The sequence below is a fragment of the Corvus cornix genome, chromosome 11 (genome assembly GCF_000738735.6).
Source record: "Corvus cornix cornix isolate S_Up_H32 chromosome 11, ASM73873v5, whole genome shotgun sequence".
Classification (NCBI taxonomy): domain Eukaryota; kingdom Metazoa; phylum Chordata; class Aves; order Passeriformes; family Corvidae; genus Corvus; species Corvus cornix.
Window position 1 is genome coordinate 1,650,517 of NC_046341.1, and position 27,011 is coordinate 1,677,527.

Sequence of the window (27,011 nt, forward strand, 5' to 3'; positions counted from 1 at the left end):
ATCATAAAATGGGGATGAACAAACTAGGCCATCATCATCATCATCATCATCATCGCCAAAACGGTCATCATCATCACCATCACCATCACAACTGGGGATGAGCAAAGTGGGACGTCACCAGCACCATCATCATCATCATCATCACCATCACCATCATAAATTTGGGATGAGCAAACTGGGCATTCACCAGCACCAGCGCCATCATCGTCATTGCCATCATCATCATTGCCAACACCACCATCATAAATTGGGGATGAGTAAATTGGGCAGTCAACATCATCATCGTCATCATCATCATCACCATCACCATCATAAATTTGGGATGAGCAAACTGGGCTGTCACCATCACCATCACCATCATCATCATCATCATTGCTATCCCCAACACTCTTATCACCATCACAAACTGAGGATGAGCAAACTGGGCTGTCACCATCATCATCATCACCAACACCATCATTACCACCATCACCATCATCACCAACACCATTATCACCACCATCACCATCACAAATGGGTGATGACCAAACTGGGCTGCTACCATCACCACCATCACCGCCATTATCATTATCACCATCACCATCAAAAATGGGACTGGTCAAACTGGGCCATCATCACCACCGACACCATCATCATCACCATCACCATCACCATCACTGTCACCAACTGGTGATGACCACACTGGGCTGTTTCCATCACATCACCTTCACCAACACCATCACCATCACTGTTACCACCTTCACCACAAACTGATGACCAAGCTGGGCCATCAACACTTGGTCATGACCAAACTAGGTAACCCCATCGCCATCACCAACTGATGACCACCAAACCAGGCTGTTGCCATTGCCAGTTGGTAATGACCAGACTGGGCTATGACAGTCACCAATTCATGACGACCAAACTGTGCCATCACCGTCACCAACTGATGACCACCAAATCAGGCCACCACCATCACCACTGGCTTTTCTCCTCGAGGACAAGACTCTCCTGCCACGAGCAGGACTCGGACAAGATCAGCGGTGAAGAGGAGCTGCAGGAGCATCCTCGCTGTTGAGAAGCTCCAACACTTTGCAAACCACTGAGGTGCCAGCAGTGGCACCAACGTCCTCCTCAGCCCCTTTACAGAGGACACCTCAAACATCCCACAAACATCACGCAGACAGGGAATTTCTGTGAAAATATTGGAATATATTTGAAAAGATTAATCATGGATGACTTTACAGTACCACCCCATATTTTCATCTCATACTTTATTTAACAATATTAAAGAGGCACTTTAAAAGCACACGGACAACATCATAAAACGGCGTTTCCTGCTCTCTCTCTGCTTCTTTGGACAAAATATCAAAATAAAAACTTTTGACAGAACACATTGCACCCAAGGTAAATTACCTACAATAGTTTTTTTTATACAATACAAAGAACTGTAAAGATACATATTAACAGAATAAAGCCTCTTTTTTTTTTTTTTTTTTTTCCTTTTTAACTCTAAAACAAAACAAAAAATCATTGCAGGACAGACGCAAAGTACTCTGACTGTTCATATCACATCAGTGCATTACTTCACCTCCTTGACTTGGGAGTATTTCAATAAAATCTTTCCATGTCCTCGTTTGCACCTGAGATTTCTTTCTGGATCCAAAAGTTTGGTTGTAGAACATGCTCGTTTAATGTGACGTAACATTTTCGACACTATGGAGTACCAGCATAAAGGATTTTTTTCCCTAAAGTTGTATTTTTTTTCCCCTAATGGGTTTTTTTTCCCTAAAGTTGTATTTTTTCCCCAAGTTGGACATTTTTCCCTAAAGCTGATTTTTTTCCCTCTAAGTTGTACTTTTTCCCTAAAATTAATTTTTCTCCCTAAATCTGAACGTTTTTCCTCTCGACTTGGCTTTTTTTTTTTTTTTAAAATTCTCTTCTCCTGCTTAGGTTTTTTTTTTTCTGACAGGTAACGGCTTCTTCCTACCAATTCCCCTTTTTTTTTTTCTTTTTTCAATCAAGGAAGTCTGTATTCACATTACAAATGAAGAATAGCACCAGTAACTGCATAGTACAAGCGGATACCTATAGAGCCACTACGTCAGTACAGTAAGAGAGTTTAGAAGTGATACCGTTGAGGGCACTCGGACAGTACCGGTTTTCGCTGCGGTAAATTGGCACAGTTTTCTCGTTGCACAAAACAACTCCTCCCCACACACAAAAAGAAAACACACACACACCCACACACACAAAGAAAAAAAAAACAAACCCCAAACCCCCTAAAAAATCAGAGTTTGTCACAAGTGTCAAGGTGCAGTTTGCTCGCGGGGACGCTTCTCCTCCAGTCCCATCGTCTACAGTGGTCAAAGAGTGGCAGCATCCTCTGGAGGGCTCCGACAGCCCCGGCGCCCCAGAGCTGGGTCGTTCTTCTCTTGACGATGTAGAAACAAAATTCTTAGGGATGGCTGTCAAAATATAGGACACTCGGGTCTTAATTTAATTTTTTAATTGTATCATCTCTTAGGCCAGCTCCCAATTAAATGAATTGTACGGGATTATTTGTGCAAAATCTTCAAAAAAAAAAAAAAAATTTGCTTTCTACAGTGTACTGCACCTTATGAATAAGACGTCTACGGAATGAAGTTCATCTCTTCAAGTACTTTGTACAAAGATAACACAGACACAGACTCAAAAGGGTCTGAGATTTGCAAGTATCCTTATAACCTCAGCACTTCTGCAATAAAGCAATTGCTCTCGACGATTCAGTCTGCCCAAAGCGATTACAATTTCAGTTCATGAAAATCATCAGCAACATCAAAGTTCTAGCATTTGCATGATAAATCAGGTGAATTAAAGTAGATTAGTAGACACAAAGCAAACTATTTCACAGAGGCTGCAGTGCAAGTTCATTTAAGCTAGACAGAGAAATCATGCTACACAAACGAATTTAATGCTTTGATAATTTTTCCCTTGCAAACCCCATGAAAGCAGCTGAGGATCACCATAAGTCACTTCCATAAATTATTCTGAAGTATCTCTTCTTAAAGGAATTTTAAAGCTGGTTAATTTTTGCCCAAAGAGTTGGCTGAGCAGGTTGTTCTGGGACTCGGCGCTGCGGTAGCTGGCCGGGCCGGCCGCCTTGGCCCCGCGGGCCGCGCGGGGGCCGTGCCAGGAGCCGCGCGGGGACGGTGCCGGCCCCTTGGCCAACACTTGGTGGAGGCTCTTGCCCAGAATGGCCTTCCTGCGCTTGATGTCCCCGTTGGCGTGGCGGAGCTCCCCCTTCTTCTGGTTGTAAGGGTCCAGGACCATCTTCTTCAGCTGGGGGCCTGTTCTGGCCTTGGGTCCCAGCTTGCTGCAGTGCACGTCCCTCCTGCCGGGGGACAGGGCGGGAGCCTCGGCGTTGCTCCAGCTGCCACGTTTGAGCTCAGCCGTGCTCTCGCTCCTCGCCGGGCATGGTGGCCGTGTTTTCTTCTTCTTCCCATCTCCTTCCATGTTCTCCCGGGAGCCGGAGCTGCTCCGGTGGCTCAAGGGCTTGTGCTCTTTTCTCCTCTTTGGGTGAAACTTGCCGGTGGCTCTGCCTGGTTCTGTGTGGCCGTGCCTCGTGGTGTTGCTGGCCACCTCACCTCTGGGCTGGTGGCCACTGGATTTGCCTGGGTTGCTGCCTTGTTCCTTGGCATTAGTGCTACTGTCCTTAGCCTCAGGCACGGATTTCTCCTTCCCTGAGATGGGCTGCTGACCCTCCTCGGCGCTGCTGCTGGGGCTGCCCACACCGGGAGCAGCCTCACTACCCACGGACTTCTTTGGTGGCACCGAATCTTTGGCAGCTCTGTTGAGCGTGGGTGACGCCGTCTTGTCCTTTGGGGGCAGGGGCTGGTGGACATCTTCTGGAGACGTGGCCTTAGTTGCACCTTCCCAGGCAGAGGCATCACCAGCACTGGGGTTGCCCCATTTGTGGCTCTCCTTGGCTGGTGGAGACTCCGCCTGAGGGGAAGGAAGCTCTGAGACCTTCCTGGCAAGCTGGAGAAAGGGGATCGCATCCACAGCGTTGGTGTCTGCACTGGGATTTTCCAGGATACATGCCCTGTATTCATCTTTGTTGCCTGTGCTTGTTTTTTTGTGGGCATTGGCACAGCCGTGTTTCTGGGTCAGGAGGGGAGGGGACAGTTTTTGGTTGGTGGCCTGGTGACAAGCCAAGCCAGCAAGGTCCATGGGAAACTCAGGCGAGTCCAAGAAAGGAAGTGGTTTCCCATCAAAGGCTCCTTTCTCCAGTTCCTCGATGGCCAGGCCAGCGATGTGGCCGAGCTCGGGGCTGCCCGCAGCAGCCGGTGGCAGAGACGGGGACAGGCAGGGAGGTGGTGGCAGGGGGTCAAACGGGGACTTCTCCATCTCTGCCAGGAGCTCTGAGAAGTCACCCACCAGGACTTCTGGTTTTACAGGGGACTGGGGTGCTCCCCGGTCATCAGGAGCTGCAGGGAAGGAGTCAGTGGGAACCTGCAGGCTGGGGCTTCCAGCTTCTACCAGCTGAAGGTCACTCGTGGGGTCCAGGTGGATGGGTGACCTGTGCGGGACTGAGCTGCCATGGTGAGCCACCTTCCGCTTCTTGCTCGGCGGCATTCCCTCCCGGAGAGATCCATCCTCCTTCACCTTCTCCCTGCCCTCCCTGGAGGCAGTACCAGGCCTCATGACCCCTCGGAATTTGAAGGTCTTGCTGCTGCCCGCCAGGTGCTTCTCCATGTGCCTGTCGTACTGCTCCTTCTTGGAGAAGGTGTAGTTGCACATGCTGCAGATGAAGGACTTCTTGATGACGTGCATGACGTCAGCGCAGAGCTCACAGGCGTACAGGGTGGTGTGCTTGATCTCCTGCTCCTCCACCACGCCGTGCTCCTGGCTCAGGTGGCTCCGCAGCTCTTTGGTCTCCTGGTAGAACATGGGGCACTTGTGGCACAAGTAAATCTTCTGGAAGCTGTGCACGACCAAGTGCCGCTGGAGCTTGAAGGGTTTGGGGAACTGTTTGCCACAGTGATGGCAGTCCCGGGAAGGATCCTTGCAGTCTGGGTGCATGGGGACAGATTTTGGGGTGCTTTCACTTTTTGCCGTGTGCTCCGGAGATGGGCTGGAGGATGCTTTGGAGGAGCTGGGTGCAGGTGGCTTCACCTTGATGTTGCTTTCCAAGGCCTCTTTCATTGCCTTCTCCTGCTCAAGGGGCAACTCCTTGGGGCTCTTGCTCTCTCTGCTGACCCCGTGCCGGCCGCCGGGGTCGCCGTGCTGGGAGGACCTGCTGGGCTTGCGATACATGATGGTGTTGAGGAAGTGGGTGACAGCGGCATTGTCCTCACCGAAGCAGCCAGGCAGGCCCATCACCGACTTCTGCGCCTGCCCCTTGCGTGCGAACTGGGTGGCGTGTTCCCGGAGGTGCTCGTTGTACATCCAGACGTCGGAGATCTCCTTCAGGCACATCCCGCACGCCCACAGCCCGGCTTTGTTCCTGGCATGCTTCTCCTTCAGGTGGTCCCGGAGCTGCTCCCGGGAGCTGAATTTGCGCTGGACACACATGTAGCAGGTAGGAGGAGGGGAAGGGTTGTGGGAGAGCTTGTGGAAATCCAGCTCCCCCAACGTCAGGAACCACTGGAAGCAGACTTTGCACTTGTACTGCTTGTCTTTGGTTTTGATGGTTATCTCCCCGTGGTTTTTCCCCAGTTTCCCATCTTCCAGCTTGCTCCTGTGCTTGCCTGACTTTGGCTTCAAACTCACAGTGTTGTCCTCGCCATGGCCAGGAAGATCCTCGCAAGGGCTGAAGAAGCACACGTCTCTCATTTTCAGCTTTGCGTTCAGCATCTCGATGTCGATGGTGTGAAATTCAGGGGAGTCCGAATCCTCGTTATCCTTGGCATCGTAGGACTGCTCCGCCAGGTCGGGGGGCTCGGAGTTCACTTCCTGCAGTGAGTGCTCATCCTCAAGGTCCATCAGAGGCTCAAACATGTCCTCAGCAGAGAGGCTTTCCCCCTCCTTCTCCAGACTGCCCCAGATGTTCAAGCTGGGGATGTTGTCCACATGGCTGTTTTGGCACAAGAAGGTCAGCATGTTGTCCTCCAGGTCAATGTCCTCCTTCCCTTGGTCAGTCACCTCCTGGTCCAGCCTCAGCTCGATGCTTTTAGACCCACTTGGAGCATCATCTCTGCTCTTGGCCTTGCTGCCATGACACATGTTCAGCATCAGGGCATCGTCAACGGAGATGGTCTCGTACTCACAAGGGTCCTCCCTGGTGACACAGAAGGAGTTGGTGTCGCTGAGGTCAGAAGCCAGGCGGATGGTGAAGAGGTCAATGGCCCCCACTGGCTGCAGGTTGACATCGGGGACAGGTTTGGGTTTCTTGCTGCGCTTCCCATACACCCGCGTGCACTTCCTCCGCACAAACTGGTCATCCCTGGGGAACAGCTGGGAGAATGTTGAATCATCATCAAAAAAGCTCTGGAGGTCCGAGGTGGCTGTGCTGTCCCCGCAGTGCTCCCTGCCTGGTGGCACATCTGCCTTCGCCCACCGCTCTGGCTCTGCGGGAGGAGGGCTGGTCCCCGGCATGGTGGGCAGAGCACCATGCCCAGAAACATTTTGGCTGGTTCCCAAATCATGATTCTCCAGCAGCAAAACACCTTCAGCAGGAGCTGTGGGAGCCTGCAGGGCACCACTCCAGTTCCTGGTGTCACTGCCTGCCGCAGGACTGTCCCCTGTCCCAGCATCTGTGTCCTCTGTGCCCACCTTGCCCCATCCCTTCGCTACTTGCTTCACAAACCCACTAATCCATTTTTTGCGAGCCTGTGTGTCTTCCACTCCATCTGGATCTTCCACTTCCCCAGGGTAGGTGACCATGCCCGTGGCTGTCTCCTTGCTGACCATCTCCTTTAGAGACACCATCCTGCTGCCCAGGTCTTCCGCAAGCTCGGCCGCACAAGGGGACCCTTCGGCTTTTTGGGAGTGCTGGGCTGTGCTGGTCCTGTTTTGCTCCTCTGTGGAGATGCAACCCCCTGGCTCATGCAAGCCCTCCACGATCCCGGGCAGGCTGGAGCTGAGGACAGCAGGACTGGTGTTCTTCTCCAGCCCACAGGGACCATTGGGCTCATTCCTGCTGGGAAACACCTTTGCTTTCCTTCGCCTCACTTTCCTGTTGAGCTGCTTCTCAGAATTGCCATTCTCTTCTCCAAGATCTTTGCTTTGGCTCCTCCTGCCCTTGTCTCCCTTCCTGACCTGCCATCCTGAATCCAGCTTCCCAGACGCTGCCTCTCCCGATCCCCTCATCTCCGGGCGCAGTCCCTTTGCCTTCCCCTCCCTCTGCAGGACCCGTGTGTGGTGCAGCTCCTGGGACATCTCCAAGGAGATCACGCTGAGGTCGCTGAGCACTCTGCTGACCACCTCCTGCATCTGCGTGCTGGGCTCCTTCTCCAGGTCTGGGAGTATTTTCTTGGGAATGTGTTCGATGGTGGAGGTCGGCTCCTGTGAGCTGCAGGTTTTGTCTTTGACTGATGCCTTCAGGCTCCTCCTGGGCACCTTTTGGGCTGCTTTTGATGTCTTGTGTGCAGGAATCAGAGGGGACCTGGGAGTCTTGCTGGGCTGTGGCAAACCACCATTCTTCACCTGGTGCTTGACAGCTTTGTGCCTGGTCAGACCGGGCTTGGACCGGAAAGTGGCTGAACAAATGTCACAGGTCACTGGGAGTCCATTGGGCTTTTTCCCCTTGTGGAGTTCATTTTGGGAAGGGTCTGGAGTACTGTTGGGTGCGTGGTCCGCTCCTTGGCCCACGCTGTTTAACACACAACCCCCAGCTTCTGCAGCCCCATGGCTTTTGGATTTCTCCCCTTTTAAACTCTTTCCTTCCCTCTCTGCGGTTTTGGAAAGACCAAGTCTCGCCTCTGCTGCCCCTGAAAACTCATGGCCATTTAATTCAGCAGCACCAAGATCTCCAACCCTTGTAAGACCTCTGCTGATGGCAGCTGATGTGTTCTGGACAGCAAAACCATTGGACAAAGCCTCTGGTTCACTTTGATGCTTATTCCCAACATGGGAGCAGCTTTCAGGCTTGTTCTCCTGGTTCAGGTCCACCTCCCTTTCTCCCATGGGCAGAAGATCTGCTGTGGGCTGGGTTGGGTAATCCCGGGTTTCTGGAGGACTGGAGTTAACGACTGTGTCTGCAATGGCGCATCCTTGGTTTTCTTTAAAATTTGGCAGCACAGCACCGGCGTTTTCGGGGACCTCTTTCCCAACACCCTTTTGGTGGAAAGGCGGTGAGCAGGGAAGAGAACAGTCCTTCCCAGGAGGTTCCTGAGGAGCACCCATCTCCAAGGCAGAGCCCACCAGACCATCACCATAGAGCACAGTGCAGGGTGTCACTGTCCCCTCTCTTCCAGGTGATTCGTAGTCACCCAAAACACCATCAGGGAGGCAATGAGGATGTTCCTCAGCTGCTTCCATCGGCACAGCCCTGCAGTGATGCAGCGAGGGAGAGAAGGTGGGTGCCCTTTCCCACGTCCCTTGCTCTGCTGGGCTCACGGTGTGATGGATGTGACGGCTGTTGGCCTCGGGAGGACAACTCTTTGTGAGGAATGAACTTGGTGTTGTAGGCAGGGACAAGCAGTATTTTTTCTCGTCCAAGAGTTGAGTGCCAAAGCTGGGGACCTCCCCTCCCTTGGCCCCACTGCTTTGCAAGCATTTGAGGTCAGAGTATTTGGCTGGCAAGAGCAGGCTGGCTGGAGATTCGCCCGTGTAATGACAGCCATTGAGGGACAACTTGTCATTCCCTTCTCTGGGAACCTTTGCATTGACTGTGCCGGCTTTTATCTCTGTCCCCAAGCCATGATCCTGGTGGGCATCCTCCTCAGAGGAACCCGGGGGGCTGACGGGACTCGTAGAAGCACTGCCCAGGTGCTGTGCCCCTTTTCCAACCTGACTCCTTTCCAGCCTCTCTCCCTCTTCTCTGCCCAGCGTTTCTTCCTCGAGCAAACCACAGCTGAAGTGGGATTGCTCATGTTTCCTAAATGCCAAGGTCATTGTGTTGTTATCTCCCTCCTGCTCTTCCCTGAGCCTATCAGCTTTCCTCCCCTGCCCTGGCAGCGGGGTCACCGCGGTGCTGCTGGGTGGTGAGAGGTCATTACACTCCTGGGAAACACCATCTGCAGGGATATTAATGTCCCTCGGCTCCGGGGGCTCATTTGCTAAGTGCTGCGGCTCTGTTACATTATTTTGCAGCTCCGGCTTTGCCGACGTGGATTGTTTTGCATGGTAAGAGCCCTCTGCATCCAATGACTCCAGCTGCTCGTGTCCACTGGGAGAAGAAGGCACCTCTTTCCCTGGAGCAGCAATATTTCCCATGCTGCTTTCGATGGGGATATCCCCTTCCCCTGGGGTCTGATCTTCTCCTTCCAAGGCACCACCGCTCTGCTCCTTGTGCTCCGTCTGCACGTGGGTGGTGGCAGAGGGGTGGCTGGGAGCCAGCAGCCCGGGGAAGCACGGCATCAACAGCTCCTCCTCATTGTTCTTCACTGTCCGGGCAACGAAGAGCTGGAGCTGCTGCAGAGGGTTGGCTGAGGTCTCCTGGGATGCCACCATCATCTCCTGGGAAGGGCGGTCGCTCTCCTTGGGGACACTCAGCATCTCAAAGAGAAGCACTTTGGGCTTGCTGGCTTTGTCACTGGGTCCAGGGCTTGCATAGGTGGTGGGACTCTTCCCCTGCTCCGTTTCCTCCCCACCACCATCCCCTTTGAGATCCACAGCATTTTTCACTGTTTTGGGGGGCTCAGTCCTGCTTAAGGGTTTTTCTTCTGTATCTGGGACCTCTTTGACATGAGGTGAAAAGGTGAGATCCAAGGCTGGGGTGGGACCCTGCTGAAAGCCAAATTCAGTCTTAGGGTTTGGGAGATGGGCATCAAACTTCTCCAGCTCCGCAGGATCAGGGTCTGCTTTCCCCGGCACAGGGAAGCCCTTGGCACCGTGCTGGCATGGCAGGGATGGCAGGGGGTCTTTGGTTACTTCTGCTGCATCCACGGTCTCGGGGAACACGGAGCCGGTGACAGCAGGAGGGCTTTTTGTCACAGGGTCGGTGTAGACGGGAGCCTCTGTTTGGTCAGTTGTGCTTGAGCCAGGTAGACTTTTGGAAGAAGACCCATCTTCCATCTTCCTGAGGTCTCTTTCCTCAGTGGCTGCAGCTCCCTGGAGCTGCTCACTGTTGTCTTTGGAGCAGAAATGGTTTGTGGTGAGTGGGGCTGGGACACACACCCCGGTTTCCAGCGAGCCCAGCTCCAGCGGGCATGGCCAAGGCTCCCTGGGTCTCTCATAGTCCTCACGCGTGGTCACCACGCCCGACTTCTCCCCTGCCAGCCTCTCCCCAATGCAGAGGCTCGATCTGCCCAGCTCACCTGCCAAAAACAGCCCTTTCTCCTGGGCTGCCTCTGGCTCTGGCAGTGCCGGGAACCGCTCGGCCCCCTGCGCTCGCAGGTGCACAGCCACATTCTGCTCAGATTTCGGGAGGCTGATGGACACCTCGGAGTCCAACTTGCTGGTTTGCAGTTGGCTTTCCAGCTCCGTGACCAAGCGCTTGATCTCCAGCTCATCATCTGAAATGTTGCTCATGAAAGTCACGTTGTAATCCGCGATCCTGTCCGGTAGCGGCAGGGAGAGCTGGCTGCTGGGGACAGTTCCCTCCTCGGGGAATTTCTTGGCCGGTGGCTTCTCCACGGAGAGGCTGTGGAACTGAGTCATGTCTTCTGGCAGCATGGGAGCCACCTCCTCCATGAGGGACCAGTCTTTCTCCGGTAGGAAGGCTGGGTACGATTGCTCGAAGGGCAGCGGCTTGCGGGGGGCATTCCCAGGACAGGGGAACGTTGTCACATATCCATCCTTGCTCTCATACGGATCGAACTCAGAGACGGGGAGCTCTCCGAATATCGATGAGGAGTCGAAGCTGAGCGGGGAGGGCACTTTGCCCTGCGGCATTTCTGTGGCAAAAGGGGAGATGCTGGAGTGCTTCTGCTCGAAGGAGCTGGCGCCGATGTCATCCCGGCACAGGTACACGTCATCCATGTGGGAAGAGCCCAGGGCTGGGGGCTTTGGGAAGAGGTTATCGTCATAGTGACCGGGAAGGCCTTTGGGATCAAAAAATGCGTTGTCACTGCCGACATACGGATCGGGCGCCTTGGCAGTGAGCATCATTCCCACTGCATCCTCCCCGTAGGGGGGAGCCGGTGCGGGATAACCCTTCTGACCGTCACAGAGCCCCTGTCCCTTCGCAAATTTGATTCCTGCTTCTGAGCAGGTGGTGCTCCCACGGCCAGGACTTGCTTTGTTACCGCTGTGGGGTGGAGCAATCACCTCCTCTGTGTGGTACTTCAGCCCTTCGCTTGGGAAAGGGGCAAACTGGTGCCTCTGGTGCTCCGTGGTGAGCTCGGGAGAGTCCTGAGCCTCCAGGGTGGGTTCTCCTGCCTCACCCGGGAGCTTTGCTGCTCCTCTGGGCTCTTCCACCCCCTCCTTAGAGGAGAACCTGGCAGGGCTCCTGCCTGGGGTGGCTGTGCCGGGCACTTGCCTTTCCTGGGGCTGCGGTGACGGCTCCTCCTTTGCACAGTCCACGGCAGCAACGTCTGGGTCGGTACTCGGCCGTGTCCTGGAGCCTGCCAGCAAAGGTTTGGCTGAGCCAAACCTCCTGCTCCCCCTGGCAACATCCTCTTTGCTCTCCTGGGCTTGTTTTTGGGCTGCTGTACTCGGGAGGGCTGAGAGGAGTCCTTGGGACGTGGGCCGGGCTGCCTGAGCGCCTCCTCCTCTGGGTGCCACCCTTGTCACCAGCCCCACCAGCACGGGGTGGGCTCGTGCCCATCTCTCCAGGCACGCTGTGGTTGCTGCCAGCAGATGAGTGGCTGCTCTGCCTTCGGGCTTGGACAGCACAATCTTCTTTCTCAGCATCCTCCTGACTCGGGACATCCCTGTCCTCCTGTGCCTCCCTTTTCTGACCGTCCCTTTTCCGGCTGTAGCTCCATGCTGGGTCTTTCTCCCTGGCTCTCTCACTTCTGCCCTGTCGTTTCTTGCTGAAGCTGTACTTGCTCCTCCCAATGAATCCCGTGCCACGCTTCTTCCTGCCCCGGGGCTTGCTGCACTCTGCCCCCTCCTCATCCGAGTCGGACACGTAGTCGTATTCCCGCAGCCTTCCCTCCCTGGTGGCTGCCAGCGGCCTCTCGGTGGCCTGGGAGAACTGGGCCTGCTTGCTGCTCTTCACCTGCAGTTTGTGGAGCTTGTTCTTCTGCTGCACGATCTTGTGGATGAGCTCCTTGCTCCACGTCCCGCTTCGGGGCTTCCGCTTCTTCATGTCCTTCATGGAGAACCGCGGTGGCTTGGAGCTCTTGGTGGCGATGCCTGGCCCCACCTCGCTCTTTGTCGGAGGCTCCTGGCTGAGTTTCCTGGGATGCTTTTGGCTGGAGCTGGTGGCTGGTGGGACGCTGTTCTTCCTGCCTGCCCTCAGCCTGGCTGTCCTCTCCGCTCCCTCTGCCGCGAGATCCGGCTCCTGCGGTGCCACCCTGCGTGCCACTCTCCCTTTGTGAAGGTGCTGCTTCCCTGCCCCTCTCTTCATCTGCTCCCCACCTGGGTGGCCATCTTCATAAAAACAGCCAGCCTTGGCCTCTCCCGCTGCCTTCTCCTCCACTGTCTGCTTGGATTTGCTCTCCGAGGCCAGCCCTTCCTTGGCCTTGTGGGCCATTGCCCCGCCGGCCGCCTTCACGCCCGGCAGCTCCTCGTCAGCGAACACGTCGATGAAGCTGCTGTCGATCTCCGGGTTATCCGACTGGTATCCCAGGCCGTTGAGGGCCTCGGTGATCAGGCTGTCCAGCTTGGCATCGTCGATGTCCAGGTCGGAGGCGCTGAGCGGGAGGGAGCTGGCGGCCAGGCCGTGGAAGAGGCCGCCCTTCAGGGCATCCTCCTTGCCCTCACTTTTGCCTTCCCCATCCAGCAAGAAGTCATCACTCTTGTTTAATGCCAACAGCTGTCCCTGGGGATCTGGAGAGAGCGCCAGGCTGGGGGGTTTGGGAGGCTCCAGCGGGAGCGCTTTCCGCCCCTCGGCTGCCCGGGGAGCATCCCTGGGCTCTCCCTGGGCAGCGGGGTGGGAGGCGCAGAACTGGCGGTGCTGCAGGAAGGAGGACAGGTTGCTGTAGTTCTGGTCGCACTGTCTGCAGGTCAGGAGCACGTCCAGCTGGTCCAGGCTGGCGCTGCTCAGGGAAGTGGCCAGCAGGTGATGGGAGGAGTATGGCGGCGGAGGCTGCTCCCCATCCAGCCCGTCTGAGCATCCTTTGGCCACCTCCCCGCCGGGTTTGTGGAACGGGCTGGCCGGGGCACATTTTAGGAGACTGTCATCTTTCAGAGCATCCGGAGGGAAGTGGAAGGACTTGACAGAGTCTGGGGTGTGGTAATGAAGTGAGCTGGGACTCAGAACCTCCGAAGGGTGGAAGGCTTTGTTGGCATCCTTGGCATGGCAGGGGTGCTGGAAGAAGGGCGAGGGGGTCAGCGCTCCGGACATCTGGCTGTCCTCGAAGCCGGGGTTGAGTGGGCTGCTGGACATGGGGGACAGTGATGAGCAGGTGCTGCCACACGTGGGGTTGGGGACAGGGGACGGCAGTGGGGACTCACACGGGGAGGCAGCCACCAAGGCTGATGGTGGCAGGACCAGCCCTGAGCCCGACGAGCTCCTTGAGGGAGGAGGAGGAGCTGTTTGAGCCATGCTGTAGAACAGGGCTTTGCTTCTCGAGTCACAGGCAGGAGACCCCGGCTCCTTCCCACTCTCAAAGGAGAAAGCTCCTGTCACGCTGGGATCTCCCCTCTGGAGGCTCTCTCCTGGTAAGAGCTTTTTGCCATGATACCCCGGAGAGTTGCTTATGGGGGGCCCTTTCTGGACTTTCCTGCTGCCCTGCCAGTCCGACGTGCCCAGGGGGAAGGGGAGCTTCTGGCTGCTGATGTGTCTCGACAGCTCCAGCCTGTTTGCACCGGGCATTGCAGAAGGGAGGTGCATCTGCTGCCAAGGCAGCCTGGCATTCTTCTGCCTGTGCTGCCTCTGCTCGGGGCCAGACTGGCACTCGAATGAGAACTGGTTTCCAACAGGGTTAGAATAAGGTGCTGAATTCTGGTCCATGGGAGAAAACGCCTTCGTGGCAGCTTCCCAAGCTTGCACAAGCCTGGGGTGGGTGGGTGCCGTAGTGGGAACGCTCGTCTCGAAAGGCACGGCTCCCGCGCCGCTGCTGCCCGCGGGGGAGCTGCAATAGGCCTTGCTCTGAAAGTGCACTTGGGACAGGGAGTTTGGTGGCACCGTCCTTCTCAGGGGGCTGCTCTGCACCAGCAGCCGCGGGCTGGGGACACCGTCCTTGGCTGAGGCTTGCCTCTTCCCCACCGGCTTTGGCATGGTAGGCGAGTGTAAACTAGACGGAAAAACAGCTTGGTTTTCTTGGAAAGTGCTTGGGTTTTGGTCGATAGCACCAGACGACGGGAGAGCACCAGTGGGGTCGGCGGGATGCTCGGCCCTGCCCTTGCAGCAGGGCACGGGGCCGTGGTGCGGGGCCGGCGGCGGCGGCGGGTGCAGGAAGGGCGGCGGTGGCGGGGCCACGGGCCCGTACAGCCTCCCCTCGGGGGACACGTCCTCGTAGGAGCCCCCGCTCAGCGGCTCCTCTGGCCACTCTCTGGAGGACGAGTGGAAGGCGAAGGCGCCGGGAGCCAGCTGGGCGCTGGTGGCCATTCCCACGTCCAGGTACTCCTGGCTGCCGGCGTCGCTGCGGAACGGCTCCTTCCCCGCGTCGTGCAGCAGCTGGAAGGGGAACTGGCACGGCAGAGCCCCCAGGCCGTGCACGGCGGCTTTGCCGCCCTCGGAGAAAGAGCTGGGCTTCTGCACCGAGATCCCGTAGGTAGCACCGGCAAAGCTCTTCTCCGGGGAAGGCCAGGACTCGGCCCGGTTCGCCTGAAACTCTAAATAATGTAGCTGCCCATGGGTGCCGGGGCTCTTGAGGGGGATGCCGGCGGCGGGGGGCTGCCCCTTGGGGCCGAGGGAGGGGCCGGCCTGTGAGGTATAGTTGCTGGAGGTCCGGCCGCCGGCGGCATCGGGGAAGCAGCGGCCGAAGCCGAGTTCTTCTGGCCGGAGCTCGGCGTCGCGCTGGGGGATGCTGGGCACGTGGAAGCGGTAGCTGCCGGCCGCGGGGGTCACCTCCGGCTTCTTCGGGGGCGTCACCTTCTGCTGGGGGTAGGCGATGCCGATGGTGGGGCTGGGCCGGGTGCCGGCGATGCTGAGCCGGTAGAGCTGCTGGTGGCCCCGCTCGCCCTTCCCCGAGCGCCGGCTGCGCTCCCGGGCCCGCCCCTTGCCCGGCGGCGACGGGGGGCTGCCCTTGACCTCTCCCCAGGTGCTGTCATTGCCGAACTTGGGCTTGCAGTGGAGGGATTTGAAGTCGATCTTTCCCGCTTGCTGCGGCCGGATCACGGCTTCCCGCTGGCTGTGGGGCTCCTTGTCCTTGGGGCCGGGGAAGGGGGACGCGCCCTCCCCGCCCAGCGCCCTCCCATCCTTGTCCCCGCAGCCTTCGCAGCCGAAGTCCTTGTCGGGCTCTTTGGGGCCGGCCTCAGTATCGCCGATGGTGTAAACATGCTGGGTCTCTCCAGTCATGATACCGAGGAGGGGACAAGGCTACAAAGCCCCGCTGTCCCGTCCCGCTGCGAGCTGCCGTGCCCCCGTCACGGGCATGGTCCTCCGCCGATGGGCACCGGCGCGGGCAGAGGGGCAGCAGCTCCCCAGGGCCGGGGTGGAGGCGGGTCCCGAGGGCCGGCGGGGCTCTGCCGCATCCTTTCAGACCTGCAGGGAACAGGAGAGAAGAGAGGAAGGGTGGATGTCAGTCAGGGAAGGGGCCGGGGAGGCACGGCAGAGATTTTGGCCCCTTTACTTGGACTGCGGCTGGAGGAAGGGGCATCGCAGCCCCCCCGCGCAGCCCCGGGCTGAAGCCCTGCAGCTTCGGGCTCTTCAAAGGATGCTCAGAGCAGTTCACCTCTGGCAAAAGCTGCTGAGGAAGCACTTTTCTTTCTCCCGGGAAAGCTATTTCTGGGTTACTTCTTAGCAACATAAGCAGAAAAAGATGACAGAAGAGCTCCACCTACGGATTAGTGGGAAGGGCTGTCGGGATGGGCTGGGAGAGGCATCCTGGGAAGGGCTCTCAGCCCCCATGTCCCCGCGTGCCCGTGTCCCCGTGGCCTCTTGTTCCCGTGTCCCCACGGCCCCGCTGCCGGAGGGAAAATGAAGGGAAAGTATTTTGCTCCACCACCTTCCCCCTGGAGCTGCCCCTCATCGCTCTGAAACCCTTGGAGAAAGGACCTGAGCTTCTGCTGCCTCTGCCTTAACTTTGCCACCCTCCCTGGGAAAGCGCCCTGGAAATTTTAGATGTTATTAAGGAGGCAAAAGCAGAAAAGCCGAGTCCCAAATTTCCCAGCTGATTTTACAACCCAGACCTCGGGGCGTTGGACACGGAGCGCAAGTCAAGCGCAGCCTTTTAAAAGGCGCCACCAGGATTTTATATGAAAAAAGGTTTTAATAAAAAGAAGGATAAAGTTCTGCTTTAAAGAGTCTTTTTTGTTTGGTTGGTTTTTTGGGTTTTTTTTTTGGTTTTTTAGAAAAGTCTGCTGGAAACAGGGAGGGTTTATTTCTCCTCCCTCACTGGAAATGTTTCTTTACCGTCTGCTGCAGTGGGCATGACACTGCTGGGAAGGGGTGAGGAGCAGGAAATTCAGCTTATTCCTCGCCTCCGGGGGGTAATTCCCACAGATCCCAACCTCACTCGGTTCACCCATCCTGCCCAGCAGTGACCTGAGCAGAGGAGATTTTCCAAGGAAAACAAGAGCACCCTGCATCTATCCAGGGTCTCATCTCTCTGTTCCCACCTGGAATCTGTCGGGATGAGCACCCAGCACCCCCAAAGCTGCATTAACAACAGTATTCGGGATAGAGAGAGGCGGCTGCATCCCCCCTGCTCCTGCAGGGATGCAGAAGCGCTCCCGGGGGTCCCCTCTCTGCTTCGAGCTCCCGGACCTGAATTCCTCCCCAATTTCACACCCTGCCGAGTGAAACGGATCCGGGGCTGATAGGGTCGGAGCCGAGCGTGCCGGCTCCGCGGCCAAAGCTCACACGCGGCCCTTTGGCACAAAGGGCTCTGCTGGGAAAACAATGCCCCACTTATGCCTCAGCCAGCCACAAGTCCAGAGCCCGTTCGCTGCTGTTTAAATTTGCAAAGGCTCCTTGCCAAGATAAAATACCCAAGGCCAGCGCTCGCTACATTATCACAGTCGGGCTTTTCAGCCACATAAAGGAGCCTTTTTTTGTTTTTGCGAGGGAAAGGCTCGTCGGTGTGGCTGGAAAGCTGCGGGATTTGCATGGCAAGGGCTGGGGGGGGGCCGGTGCTGAGCGCCAGGAGACACAAACATCCTGCTCCCCGTGCTGGCAGAGGGACGGGGATGGGGACAGCAGGGCTGGTGGCACGAAGGACTGCCCCACTGATGATGGGACCCACGGCCTGCTGGTGGTGGCAGAGCCTGGGCAGGAAATGGGTGTGAATTTACTCCATGCAAATCACAGATAGAAGGGCAAGGTGTAAAATCGGGATTTGTTCGCCAACCCCTCCCTGCCGGGGCTTGGGGATCCCCTGTCCCTGCGTGGGGGTTCCTCCCACTGGCTGTGGCCACGGGGATCACTCTGAGGTGGCCCAGCAGCCCTGGGAGCAGGGAAATCCGGGGCCTCATGCGGCTCTGATGGGGCGATCGATAAGGAGGGCTGGGCGTGCCGGTTTAAAGTGATATTCCCCAGGCAGCTCCTGCATCCATCCCCCGAGGGGTTATGGATCCGGCACAAGCACAGTTCACCCGCTGCGGGATGGGAAACCCAGGGAAAAATGCAAATAGGAACAATTCTATCTGGCTTTTACAACCCCAGCCCTGCCCTCAGGAGCTGGCTCCTCCATGGGTTACCACTGGCATCACCTCTTGGATTTGGACATTTCAGCTCCTGGAAGAGGAACTGGAAAGGGACGGAACGAAGGCACAGGGAGTTGGGCTTTAGAAAACCCCCATGTGACGTTCATTGCCAGGCTGCCCGGGCGCAGGGAGAGCGATCCCACCTGCGCTCGTGTGCCCTGCCGGGGCTCGGAGCATCCTCCCGCTCCGGGGCCGACCTGGGGCCACCCACAGCCCCCTGCAGCCCCTGTGCGGCTCGGGGACAGGGGACACGGCGGGCAGCGATGGCACAGCCTGGCTGGCGAGGCAGAGCCGTGCCTGGCGCTCCGCGGGGCAGGTCCCGTCCTGCCGGGAGCCCAACGTGCCGGGCGGGTTGTGATTCACCGCCCCGGCCCCGGCACCGCAGCCAAGCGGCTCCCGGTGCCTTCGGAGCTGGCTGTGCCCACGGGGCAGAGCTGAGATGAGGGTCCCTGAGCACCTCAGAGTTTCCCAATCCCTGCAGGGTGCAAATCCCAGGGGACCACAGCACCCCCAGCACGGATAAAGACTCCTTCCCATGAGAGAAAAGCTGGAATCCCACCAGCAGCTCATGCGGGACACCCTGTAGGGGCCACACCGTGGTGAGGGGACCACCGGATGCCCACCACAAGCAGGGCAGCGACAGGGGCAGCGTCTCCCCGGGGCAAACTCCCCACTCTGGTGGAAACACAGCCAGGAGGGAACAGAACGGAAAAAGCGAAACATCCCACAAGGAAACCCCACAGCTGCCGGGGGAAAGGAGAGGCTCCGGCACAGGGAATTACTCCTTCCCATGGCAGGCAGAGGGGGGATGGCCTCGGCGGGGCCTGGCAGAGCCGGGTTCAGCGCTGGGCTCGGCCTCTCCCCGGCCTGACCTTGGCGGGTCGGTTACTCGCGGTGACTCAGCTCCATCTGGAAATCAGCCCGATAACGCTGCCCCCGCCTATCGCTCCTGTATCGCCTGAGCTGATTAGCCGGGCAGGGACTGTTCCTGCTCTGCCTCTGGACAGTGCCCAGGGCAGCCCTGCTGGGGCCGGGACACGTTCAGGGGTCGGGGTGAGGGGCTCTGCTCGGGGTGGGGTCCCGAGGCTGCGGCTCCGGTTGGGGTTTGGCCCAGGTGAGCTCAGAGGCTGCTCCTGCAAGGGGAATAAACCAGCCCAGGATGGGGCTCTGTGACAGGGACAGGACCCAGGGAGCGGCTGGAGCTGGGCCAGGGCAGGATCAGGTTGGAGATCAGGGAAAGGCTCTTTCCCCAGAAGGTGCTGGGCACTGCCCAGGTTCCCCAGGGAATGGGCACGGCCCCGAGGCTGCCAGAGCTCCAGGAGCATTTGGACAGCGCTGCCAGGGATGCCCAGGGTGGGGTTGTTGGGGTGTCTGTGCAGGGACAGGGCTTGGATTGATGGTCCTGTGGGTCCCTTCCTGCTCAGGATATTCCAGGATTCCATGGGGCTGCTGCTATCGCTGTGGGGAGCGCGGCAGCCCGGCCCAGGGATCAGGGACAGGTGTGGGAGTGGGTGCTGGAAAAAACTCAGGATGCCAACTGGGTGGCATCAGCCAGGGAAATGCCCTTCGCTGTGCTGGTGGGAGGGAGATGGGTGGGGGCAGAATTCCAGTGCTAAAGGGGCTCCAGGAGAGCTGGAGAGGGACTTGGGACAAGGGATGGAAGGACAGGACACAGGGAATGGCTTCCCATGACTGAAGGCAGGGTTAGATGGGATATTGGGAAGGAATTCTGGGAAGGCTCTGGGTGACAAAGGGCAGCCAGGAGGGGACCCTGCGGTCCCTGAGATGGCAGGAGCTGCCTGGAGCAGGTGGAAGCTGGGCAAAAATATCCAAAAACCCTAAATGAACTCCTCAGACGCAGGTTGGGTGATAAAAGAGTTTCACAGGGCGTGGAGAGGCAGGAGGGGGAATGGCTTTAAAGTGAAAGAGAGGAGGTTTAGATGGGACATTGGGAAGGAATTTCTGGCTGGGAGGGTGGGGAGGCCCTGGCACAGGGTGCCCAGAGCAGCTGTGGCTGCCCCTGGATCCCTGGCAGTGTCCCAGGCCAGGTTGGACGGGGCTTGGAGCAGCCTGGGATAGTGGGAGGTGTCCCTGCCCATGGCAGGGGTGGATGAGCTTTAAGGTCCCTTCCAACCCAAATAATTCTGGGATTCCATGAGGGTGTCCCATGGAGAACCCCCTGGCTCTGTGGGCTTTCAGTGGCTCCACATGACACGAGGGTGACTCTGGACACACTTTGTCCCCAAAAAAAGGCTTTTAACTCCTGCCTAAAGGACTGAAACCCCTCCCAGATGGATCAATCCGACCCAGCATGGTTTTGTCTGGAGCAGGGGAAAATCCCTTCCCTTGTGAGCTGGCCCCTTCTGCAGGCCCTTCAAACTCCCTCCCTCTTGCCACTGAGCAGCTGCAGGGCCAGAAAAGGTCCCTGAGTATCCCTGCAGCCAGAGGCATTCCCGGAGCCCATCTGGGATGGGGAGGAAAGAGTCTGGCTCCCAAAAATAGCATCTGAGCCCGTGCTGTCAGCTGGCCCCTACCTTGGCACCCTCCGTGCTCAGCTACTGCCGGGACTCACTTTCACCTCCCATGAAAAATGAATTTCTTGGCTGCAATGAAAGAGAAAAATATGTCAGGAATCTGTCTCTGGGTTGGCCGTGGTGCCGCGGCGTGCGGGGAGCGCTCAGCGCCAAAAGGGGGAATTCCACCCCAAAAGTCCCATCCTGGCCAGCCCCAGCCGGGTCCCCCGGGTGGGTGGCTTTCACTGGGTGTGATGGGAGTGAGGAAATGGAGGAGATGGGATCCCACCCCCCCCTCTGCTGCATCCCAGATCCATCCCTGCATCCCGCTGGGGTCCTGCGGAGCCGATGCCATTGGGGGCTCATCCCACCCATGGTCAGGATACAGCTCCAAGAGGCAGGAAATGATGGAGGAGGAGGAAAGGGGAACTGAGGACGGCCAAAGCCCAAACCCCAGCCCTGGGCATGCTCCAGGCACAGGGAGCTGCCAACCTCTCCCAGCCGGGCCTGATCCCATGTTCCTGTCCCTGCCATTCCCAACCCTCCCTGCCCCCCACAGGGAGCTTTTCCCCAAGTTTGGGTAAAGATGGGGATTTTAAGGGCTCGTTGTTACCTCCTCCCCTGCCAGCCCCAGCTCCAGCCTGGAGTTCACCCCCGTTTGAAGAAGAAAACATGGATCACATCCCGACAAATCAAACCCTCCTCTGTGAACCCATTTCCCGGGCAGACAGAGAAATGCAGGATCAGGGCTCTGTGGGAGCATCACATCCAGAGGGATGGGACACCTTCCTTGCCAGCCCAGGTCCCTGCTTGTCCCCAGGGAGGGAGGCTGGGAGTGGGGACTGCGGCTGCTCCAAAGGGGCAGAAAAACTGGGAGATGGCTGGGCTGGAGCATCCCTTGGGAAGAAACCACAGTGGGAAAGGAGCCAAGACTCGGTGCTGAGAGCATGAAAAGAACCTTGGAAGAGGCTGGGAAAGATTCTGGGGATGCAGACACACTCAGGGATGGACGAAGGGACACACGGACGCAGGGAGACACAGACAGGGATACACACAGGGACACACGGACACGGTCCTGGATGTTCTGGTCTGGCTGTGATTTCCAGTGGATTTTTCTGGCCCAGGAAAGCTGGAAGGTTGTACAGAAAGTTTCTTTCCTGCTCACAATGATCCAAAATCGGTTTGCTGGATCTGAGCAGCTCTGAATCCCCAACCTGGTGAGGATCCAGCTTTCGCTGGGGATGCAGATTTTGCAAAGAGTCCTAATCCTTCCTCGGCTTGGCATGCAAAGTCACGGAGGGGGAGGAAAAGGAGGAGAAGGAGGACAGACTGAGCCTGGCAGCTCCCGGGGCACCCCACGGGATGTGGGGGTGTCACCAGCCGCTGTCACAAGCCAGTGTCTCGGCTCCGTGCCCAGGATCCCTTCCCAAGCCCCAGGCGCTTCCAGAGGAGGCTGCACGTCTGGGATACGGCACGGGCGGAGGTGGCTGGGATGGGGGGAGGGGAGGAGACCCCAGGTACGGCCCGGCCCCAGCGGGAGGCCATCCCAATCCCAAGGGATGGATGGATGGATGGATGGATGGATGGATGGATGGATGGATGGCTGGCTGGCTCAGGGGGAGCTGGCAATTCCCTACTCTGGGAGCTGGGTGCCAGCTACGAACGCTCGCTCCGGTCCCATCCCATCCCCGCCAACAGCACCGGCGCGTTTTCCGAAGGAAATAGGATGGCTGGAGATAGGGAGGGGCGAGGCGCTGCCAGGGGTCAGCTCCGCTTCTCCTCGCCCATCACGGAGCGGGAAAAGCAGCTGGGATGTGCCAGGCGGGGCCGGGAGCTGCCGGGTTGGAGCCACCGCAGGGAAATCCGGGTTGGATCCACGCATCCTCCACGGGGGAGCCGGGGCAGAGCCAGGAGCTGCATCCTCCTGCGCTGCTTCCGAGTGAGAGGCAGCTCCCAAATCCCCACCAAATCAGGGCTGCTGTGTTTTGATGCCCTTCAGAGCGTCTGCATCCCTAAAAATCCAGAGGCATCGGACATTTGCGAGCTCCCGGGCCCGGGGCTGCGCTGGGTTTAATCTCCCTGGGGATCAGCAGCAGGGCTGGGGCTGACAGCAGCATCTTTGTGGGGCTGGAATAAAGCCTGACTTCTTGTGCCATTTATTTAAGGAATATTAATCTTTCATTTTCCTTCTAAATGCCCCTGTTTGCTGAGGACCTATCTGTTACCTAAGTGCTCCGATAAATCTTCGAAGGTAAAATTACATGTTGGATGCTGCCAGAAGGGTGCATTTAAGAATACTTCCTAAATTATCAACTGCATTAATCTTAATTACTTGGGTAAAAGTAGAGTCTGGCATTAGGGTGGACTAAATTGAGCGGGTGTTTGTTTGTCTTTATCATATCGCATATTTGAGATCATTTCACAGAGCCCAGATAAAAGGGGCAGCGAGGGGCACAGCAGCTGCCTCACGGCAACGACGGCTCTGGGTGACAAAGGGCAGCCAGGAGGGGACCCTGCGGTCCCTGAGATGGCAGGAGCTGCCTGGAACAGATGGAAGCTGGGTAAAAATATCCAAAAACCCCAAATGAACTCCTCAGATGCAGGTTGGGTGATAAAAGAGTTTCACAGGGCGTGGAGAGGCAGGAGGGGGAATGGCTTTAAAGTGAAAGAGAGGAGGTTTAGATGGGACATTGGGAAGGAATTTCTGGCTGGGAGGGTGGGGAGGCCCTGGCACAGGGTGCCCAGAGCAGCTGTGGCTGCCCCTGGATCCCTGGCAGTGTCCCAGGCTGGGTTGGAATAACCTGGGATAGTGGGAGGTGTCCCTGCCCATGGCACGGGTGGAAATGGATGAGCTTTAAGATCCATTCCAACCCAAACCATTCCACGATTCCCTGATAAAATTGGAGGGCTTGGTGTCCCTCAGGGTGCTCCCTCAGTGTCTGAGGGCCCACAACTGAAATTAAGCTGGGGTTGAAGCGCTCCCTTTCCTTGGACAGGTTAAACATTCCTGATGGGAAATGTCCCCATCCCCAGGGCTGCCTCACCTGGGCACATTCCTTATCCAAGAAGGAATTTCCAGAAGCTGAAAGGGAGGGTTTCCCTCTCTCTGGCTCCCTTTTGTTCTAAACATAAGGAAAATTTGTGCCTGGGAACTCTTGTGCACAGGATGCTGAGGGGAGCTGCTGGCAGGAGGGAAGAAATGATTCCGTGCTGCTGGAGATGGGGATAAAGGATGGATTTGGGAGAAGGGGAACTCAGAGGCCACACCAGGACCATCCACATCCTTGTCTGACCCCTGGGCATCACCAGGGCATGACCTGTGATCCCCTGTGATCCCACATTCCCTCACCTCAGTCTCCCGGGATCAGGCCCCTCTCCGCATTTCCCTCCCAGCCTCCCGTGACCCCCCCAAAAAAGGGAGAAAAAGGCCAGAAATCCCGGGCAATGACAGCATTCCCAGGCCAATCTCACATTTCCTTCCTCCCGGCAGAGCCTGGGTCTGCTCCAAGCTCCCGCTCCCAGCCCTGGTCAAACGGGGACAGGAAACCTGAGAGCAATGAGCACATCCCGGGATTTTCACCCAAGCCTCATTTAGCTCCTTGTCCTTTTGGCATCCTGCTCCTCTCCTTGGGAGCGGCTGCTCAGGGCTGGGGGTGGTTCTGCCTTTGGGCTCACACCCACGGATCACTGACAGGAATTAACTGGCTCCCTGCAGTTAAACATCCCCGGCTTCAGCTGGGGTCAGGGGATGAACAGGATCACGAATCCAGAAATTCCTCGGGGTGCCGTGAGCCCCTGGAGTGGGACAGGGACAGAGGGAGCCACTTCCCTGCAGGTCTCATCCTGCTGCTGGCTGTTCCCAGGGACGCAGGTCCTGCTGCGTCCTGACACAGAGGGAGCAGCAGCTCCCGGCGGAGCCAGGGCAGGGCAATCCCAGAGTTCTTCCCCAAACTGCTCGGGCTGCAGGGATGCAGAGGCCCAGAGACCCAGACACAGCTGGGATTCGGCTCATGGAGAGGGCAGGATCTCCCCTGGGGCTTGGATGGACTGTGGGAAGCACAAGGAGCACGGGAAGCACACGGATCATCACGGCCCAGAGCAGCAGCCCCAGCTGGGATGCTCTGAGCCCACCCACCAAAGTGGCTTGGATGATCCTGTCATCCCAGAATCCCGGGATGAGCCAGAGCCCATCCCTGCAGACTCAGACCTGTCCCCATCCCAGGGGATCCCCCCTATCCCAACGCTGTCCCAGAAAGCCGGGATGCTCCCGTCCAGCCTGAACCAGTTCCCACAGGATCTGATAGGAGGAGGCTGCTGCCAGATTTGGGGGCTTTTAAGCTGTCAACTTTCCTATAGTTATTAGCAATGTTTTCAGTCAGTTCTCCTCTGAAATTTGCTTCAGAGAGACAAGATTAATGAGCATTTCCTTTGGGGATTTATTGCACTGTTAATTATTCTCTGCCAGAAATTTGGTGCAGAATATTATCAGCTTTTTTTTTTTTCTTTTCAATTAAAAGTGATTATAATTTGCTCTCCATAAAAGCAAAGTGGATTTCAAATAAAAATATAATAGCCCCCCTTTCCTGATTAAGTATAATAGTCAAGTGATGGAGATAAGAGTAGCCGGTGGCTCCGGCAGGCCACGTTGTGCAGACACGAACTTGGGCCCCCCCCGGCAGCGCTTCCATCCCTGCTGGGGTCCAGTTTTTTTGGGATAACGGGATTCAGAGAGGCCAACTTGTAATTTATGGAGTTTTCCTGCAGAGGGAAGCAAAGGTGTCTGAAAGGAGCCGCCCGCGCCGCGCCAGCTTTGGGCAGGGGGGTTCAGGGAGAAGGAGGAGGAGGAGGGTGGGGATGGGGAGAGCCGGGGGTGCCGCTCCTTCTCCCAAATAACGCTTGGCTGCAGTTTCAGAGGTCGGGAGATGCTCTGGGGGATATCAATCCCGCCGGGAAGGTGTTGGAAGGAGCCACAGTTTCTCCTTTCACGGAACAAACGCGCTTTGCAGCAGGATCCGAGCAGGGCCAGCCCTGGAGAGGGGGCTCCGTCCCCTCGCTGCCCCCCGGGCTGTTTGCTCTGCCCAGCAGACATTCCTCGGGTGGCTCCCGAATGCGAAACATCCCGAAAATGCTGCGAGGACAAACCCGGGCTCGGTGGGGGCCGGATCCGATTTCACCGGAGCGCGGGGTGGGGGAGGCCGGGGTGGGAGCAGCCCCACGCGGGGCTTTGCTGGAGAACACTCCCGGCCCGGTCCCCTGCCGGGCTGGCTTTAACCCCAGGCTGCCTTTAACCCCAGGCTTTAACCCGGGCTTTAACCCCAGCTTGGCCCTGCAAAGCCCCGCTTCTCCCCTTGGCTCCGGGAAGCGAAGGAGAAGTTGAGCTAAGCCCAGATTTGGGCTGGGAGATGCCCCGTGCTGAACGGGGAAGGGGCAGATTTGGGGCATCCCTGGTGGGACGTGCGTGGCGTGGCCCTTGGGTGCTGCCTGTGTCCCTCTGGGGGTGACAGGGTGCTGGTGCTCCAGCTGCCACCTCTGCCGAGCACATTCCCAGTGCTGGCCGCATGCCAAAGGGGATGCAGAGGCTTCTCAGGGAAGGCAACCGCCCCCCACAGAGCAGGGAATTTGGGGGTTTCCCCTCCTCTAGGCTCCCCCTCCCAGCCGTGGGGCTGGGATGCTCCATGGGTACCACATCCCGTGGGAGCTGCACCGATGGGAGACGGGAGCGGAGCTGTCGGGATTTTGATGGAGAATGACTTGGTTTGGCTTCCTCCAGCTGGAGCTGCTGCCTGAAGCCAAAGTTGCCCTCACCTCGCACGGTGTTTCCCTGGAATTCACGGCTCTTGGAGGGCAGGATGGATGTGCCACGCAGGGAGGAGTTTAGGAAAGGGATGGATTCTCAGACTCAGCATCACCAGGACACCCTCTGTGTTCTGCCACATCTGAGCTACAAACCAAACCGGGGGCAGGGCAGAGCCAGGGCGGGGAAAACTGAATTTTGCGAAGCAGAATTCCCAAAACCTGTCCTGCTGCAGCCCCCGCGGCCCCGCTGGCTGCGGCCGCCGGCGCTGAGCGATGCTCTCTGTTCTCCACGGGAGCAGCAGCGCCCGGGGCCAAGAAAAACGCCCGGAGCTATAAAAAGTCTGGGGAACAGAGACACATTCATGGACAACTTCAAGGATGCCGCTGCAGCCGGGCGGGATCCAGGGAGCAGCCCCGGCCGGGAGCAGCGGGACGGCTCCAGCCCCGGGCAGTGCCAGCCTGGCCCCGGTGCCCGCCAGCCTCATCCAGCCGTGCCAAAGCCCTGGAAAAGCGGGATGGGATTGCACAGCCCGCTGGTGCATCCCGGGTGTGGGGGTGGGGAGGAGCTGCGCTCAGACCCCGGCGCGTTTTCCATCGGTTTTCCCGGCTCCATCCAGCCCCTCTCCGGCACCAAAGCCGGGTCAGGTTTGTTCGCAGGTGCTGAACACGAGCCCGGCACATGCCTGGAACTTCAAAGGGCCAGGAATGAAAACCATC

At 57.7% G+C, this 27,011-nt stretch overlaps 1 protein-coding gene across 1 annotated transcript in view; it reads right to left on the reverse strand.

Annotated features, from left to right (window-relative positions):
• Window positions 1-1,895: 1,895 nt before the first annotated feature.
• The window catches only part of ZNF469 (zinc finger protein 469), a 58,273-nt gene continuing 33,157 nt past the window's right edge, over window positions 1,896-27,011 (reverse strand). Inside the window, 3 exon segments of the mRNA XM_039558332.1 lie at window positions 1,896-11,697; window positions 11,699-15,823; window positions 20,520-20,588. Coding sequence (XP_039414266.1) covers window positions 3,004-11,697; window positions 11,699-15,637 — 12,633 coding nt within the window. The 5' untranslated portion in view covers window positions 15,638-15,823; window positions 20,520-20,588 and the 3' untranslated portion in view covers window positions 1,896-3,003.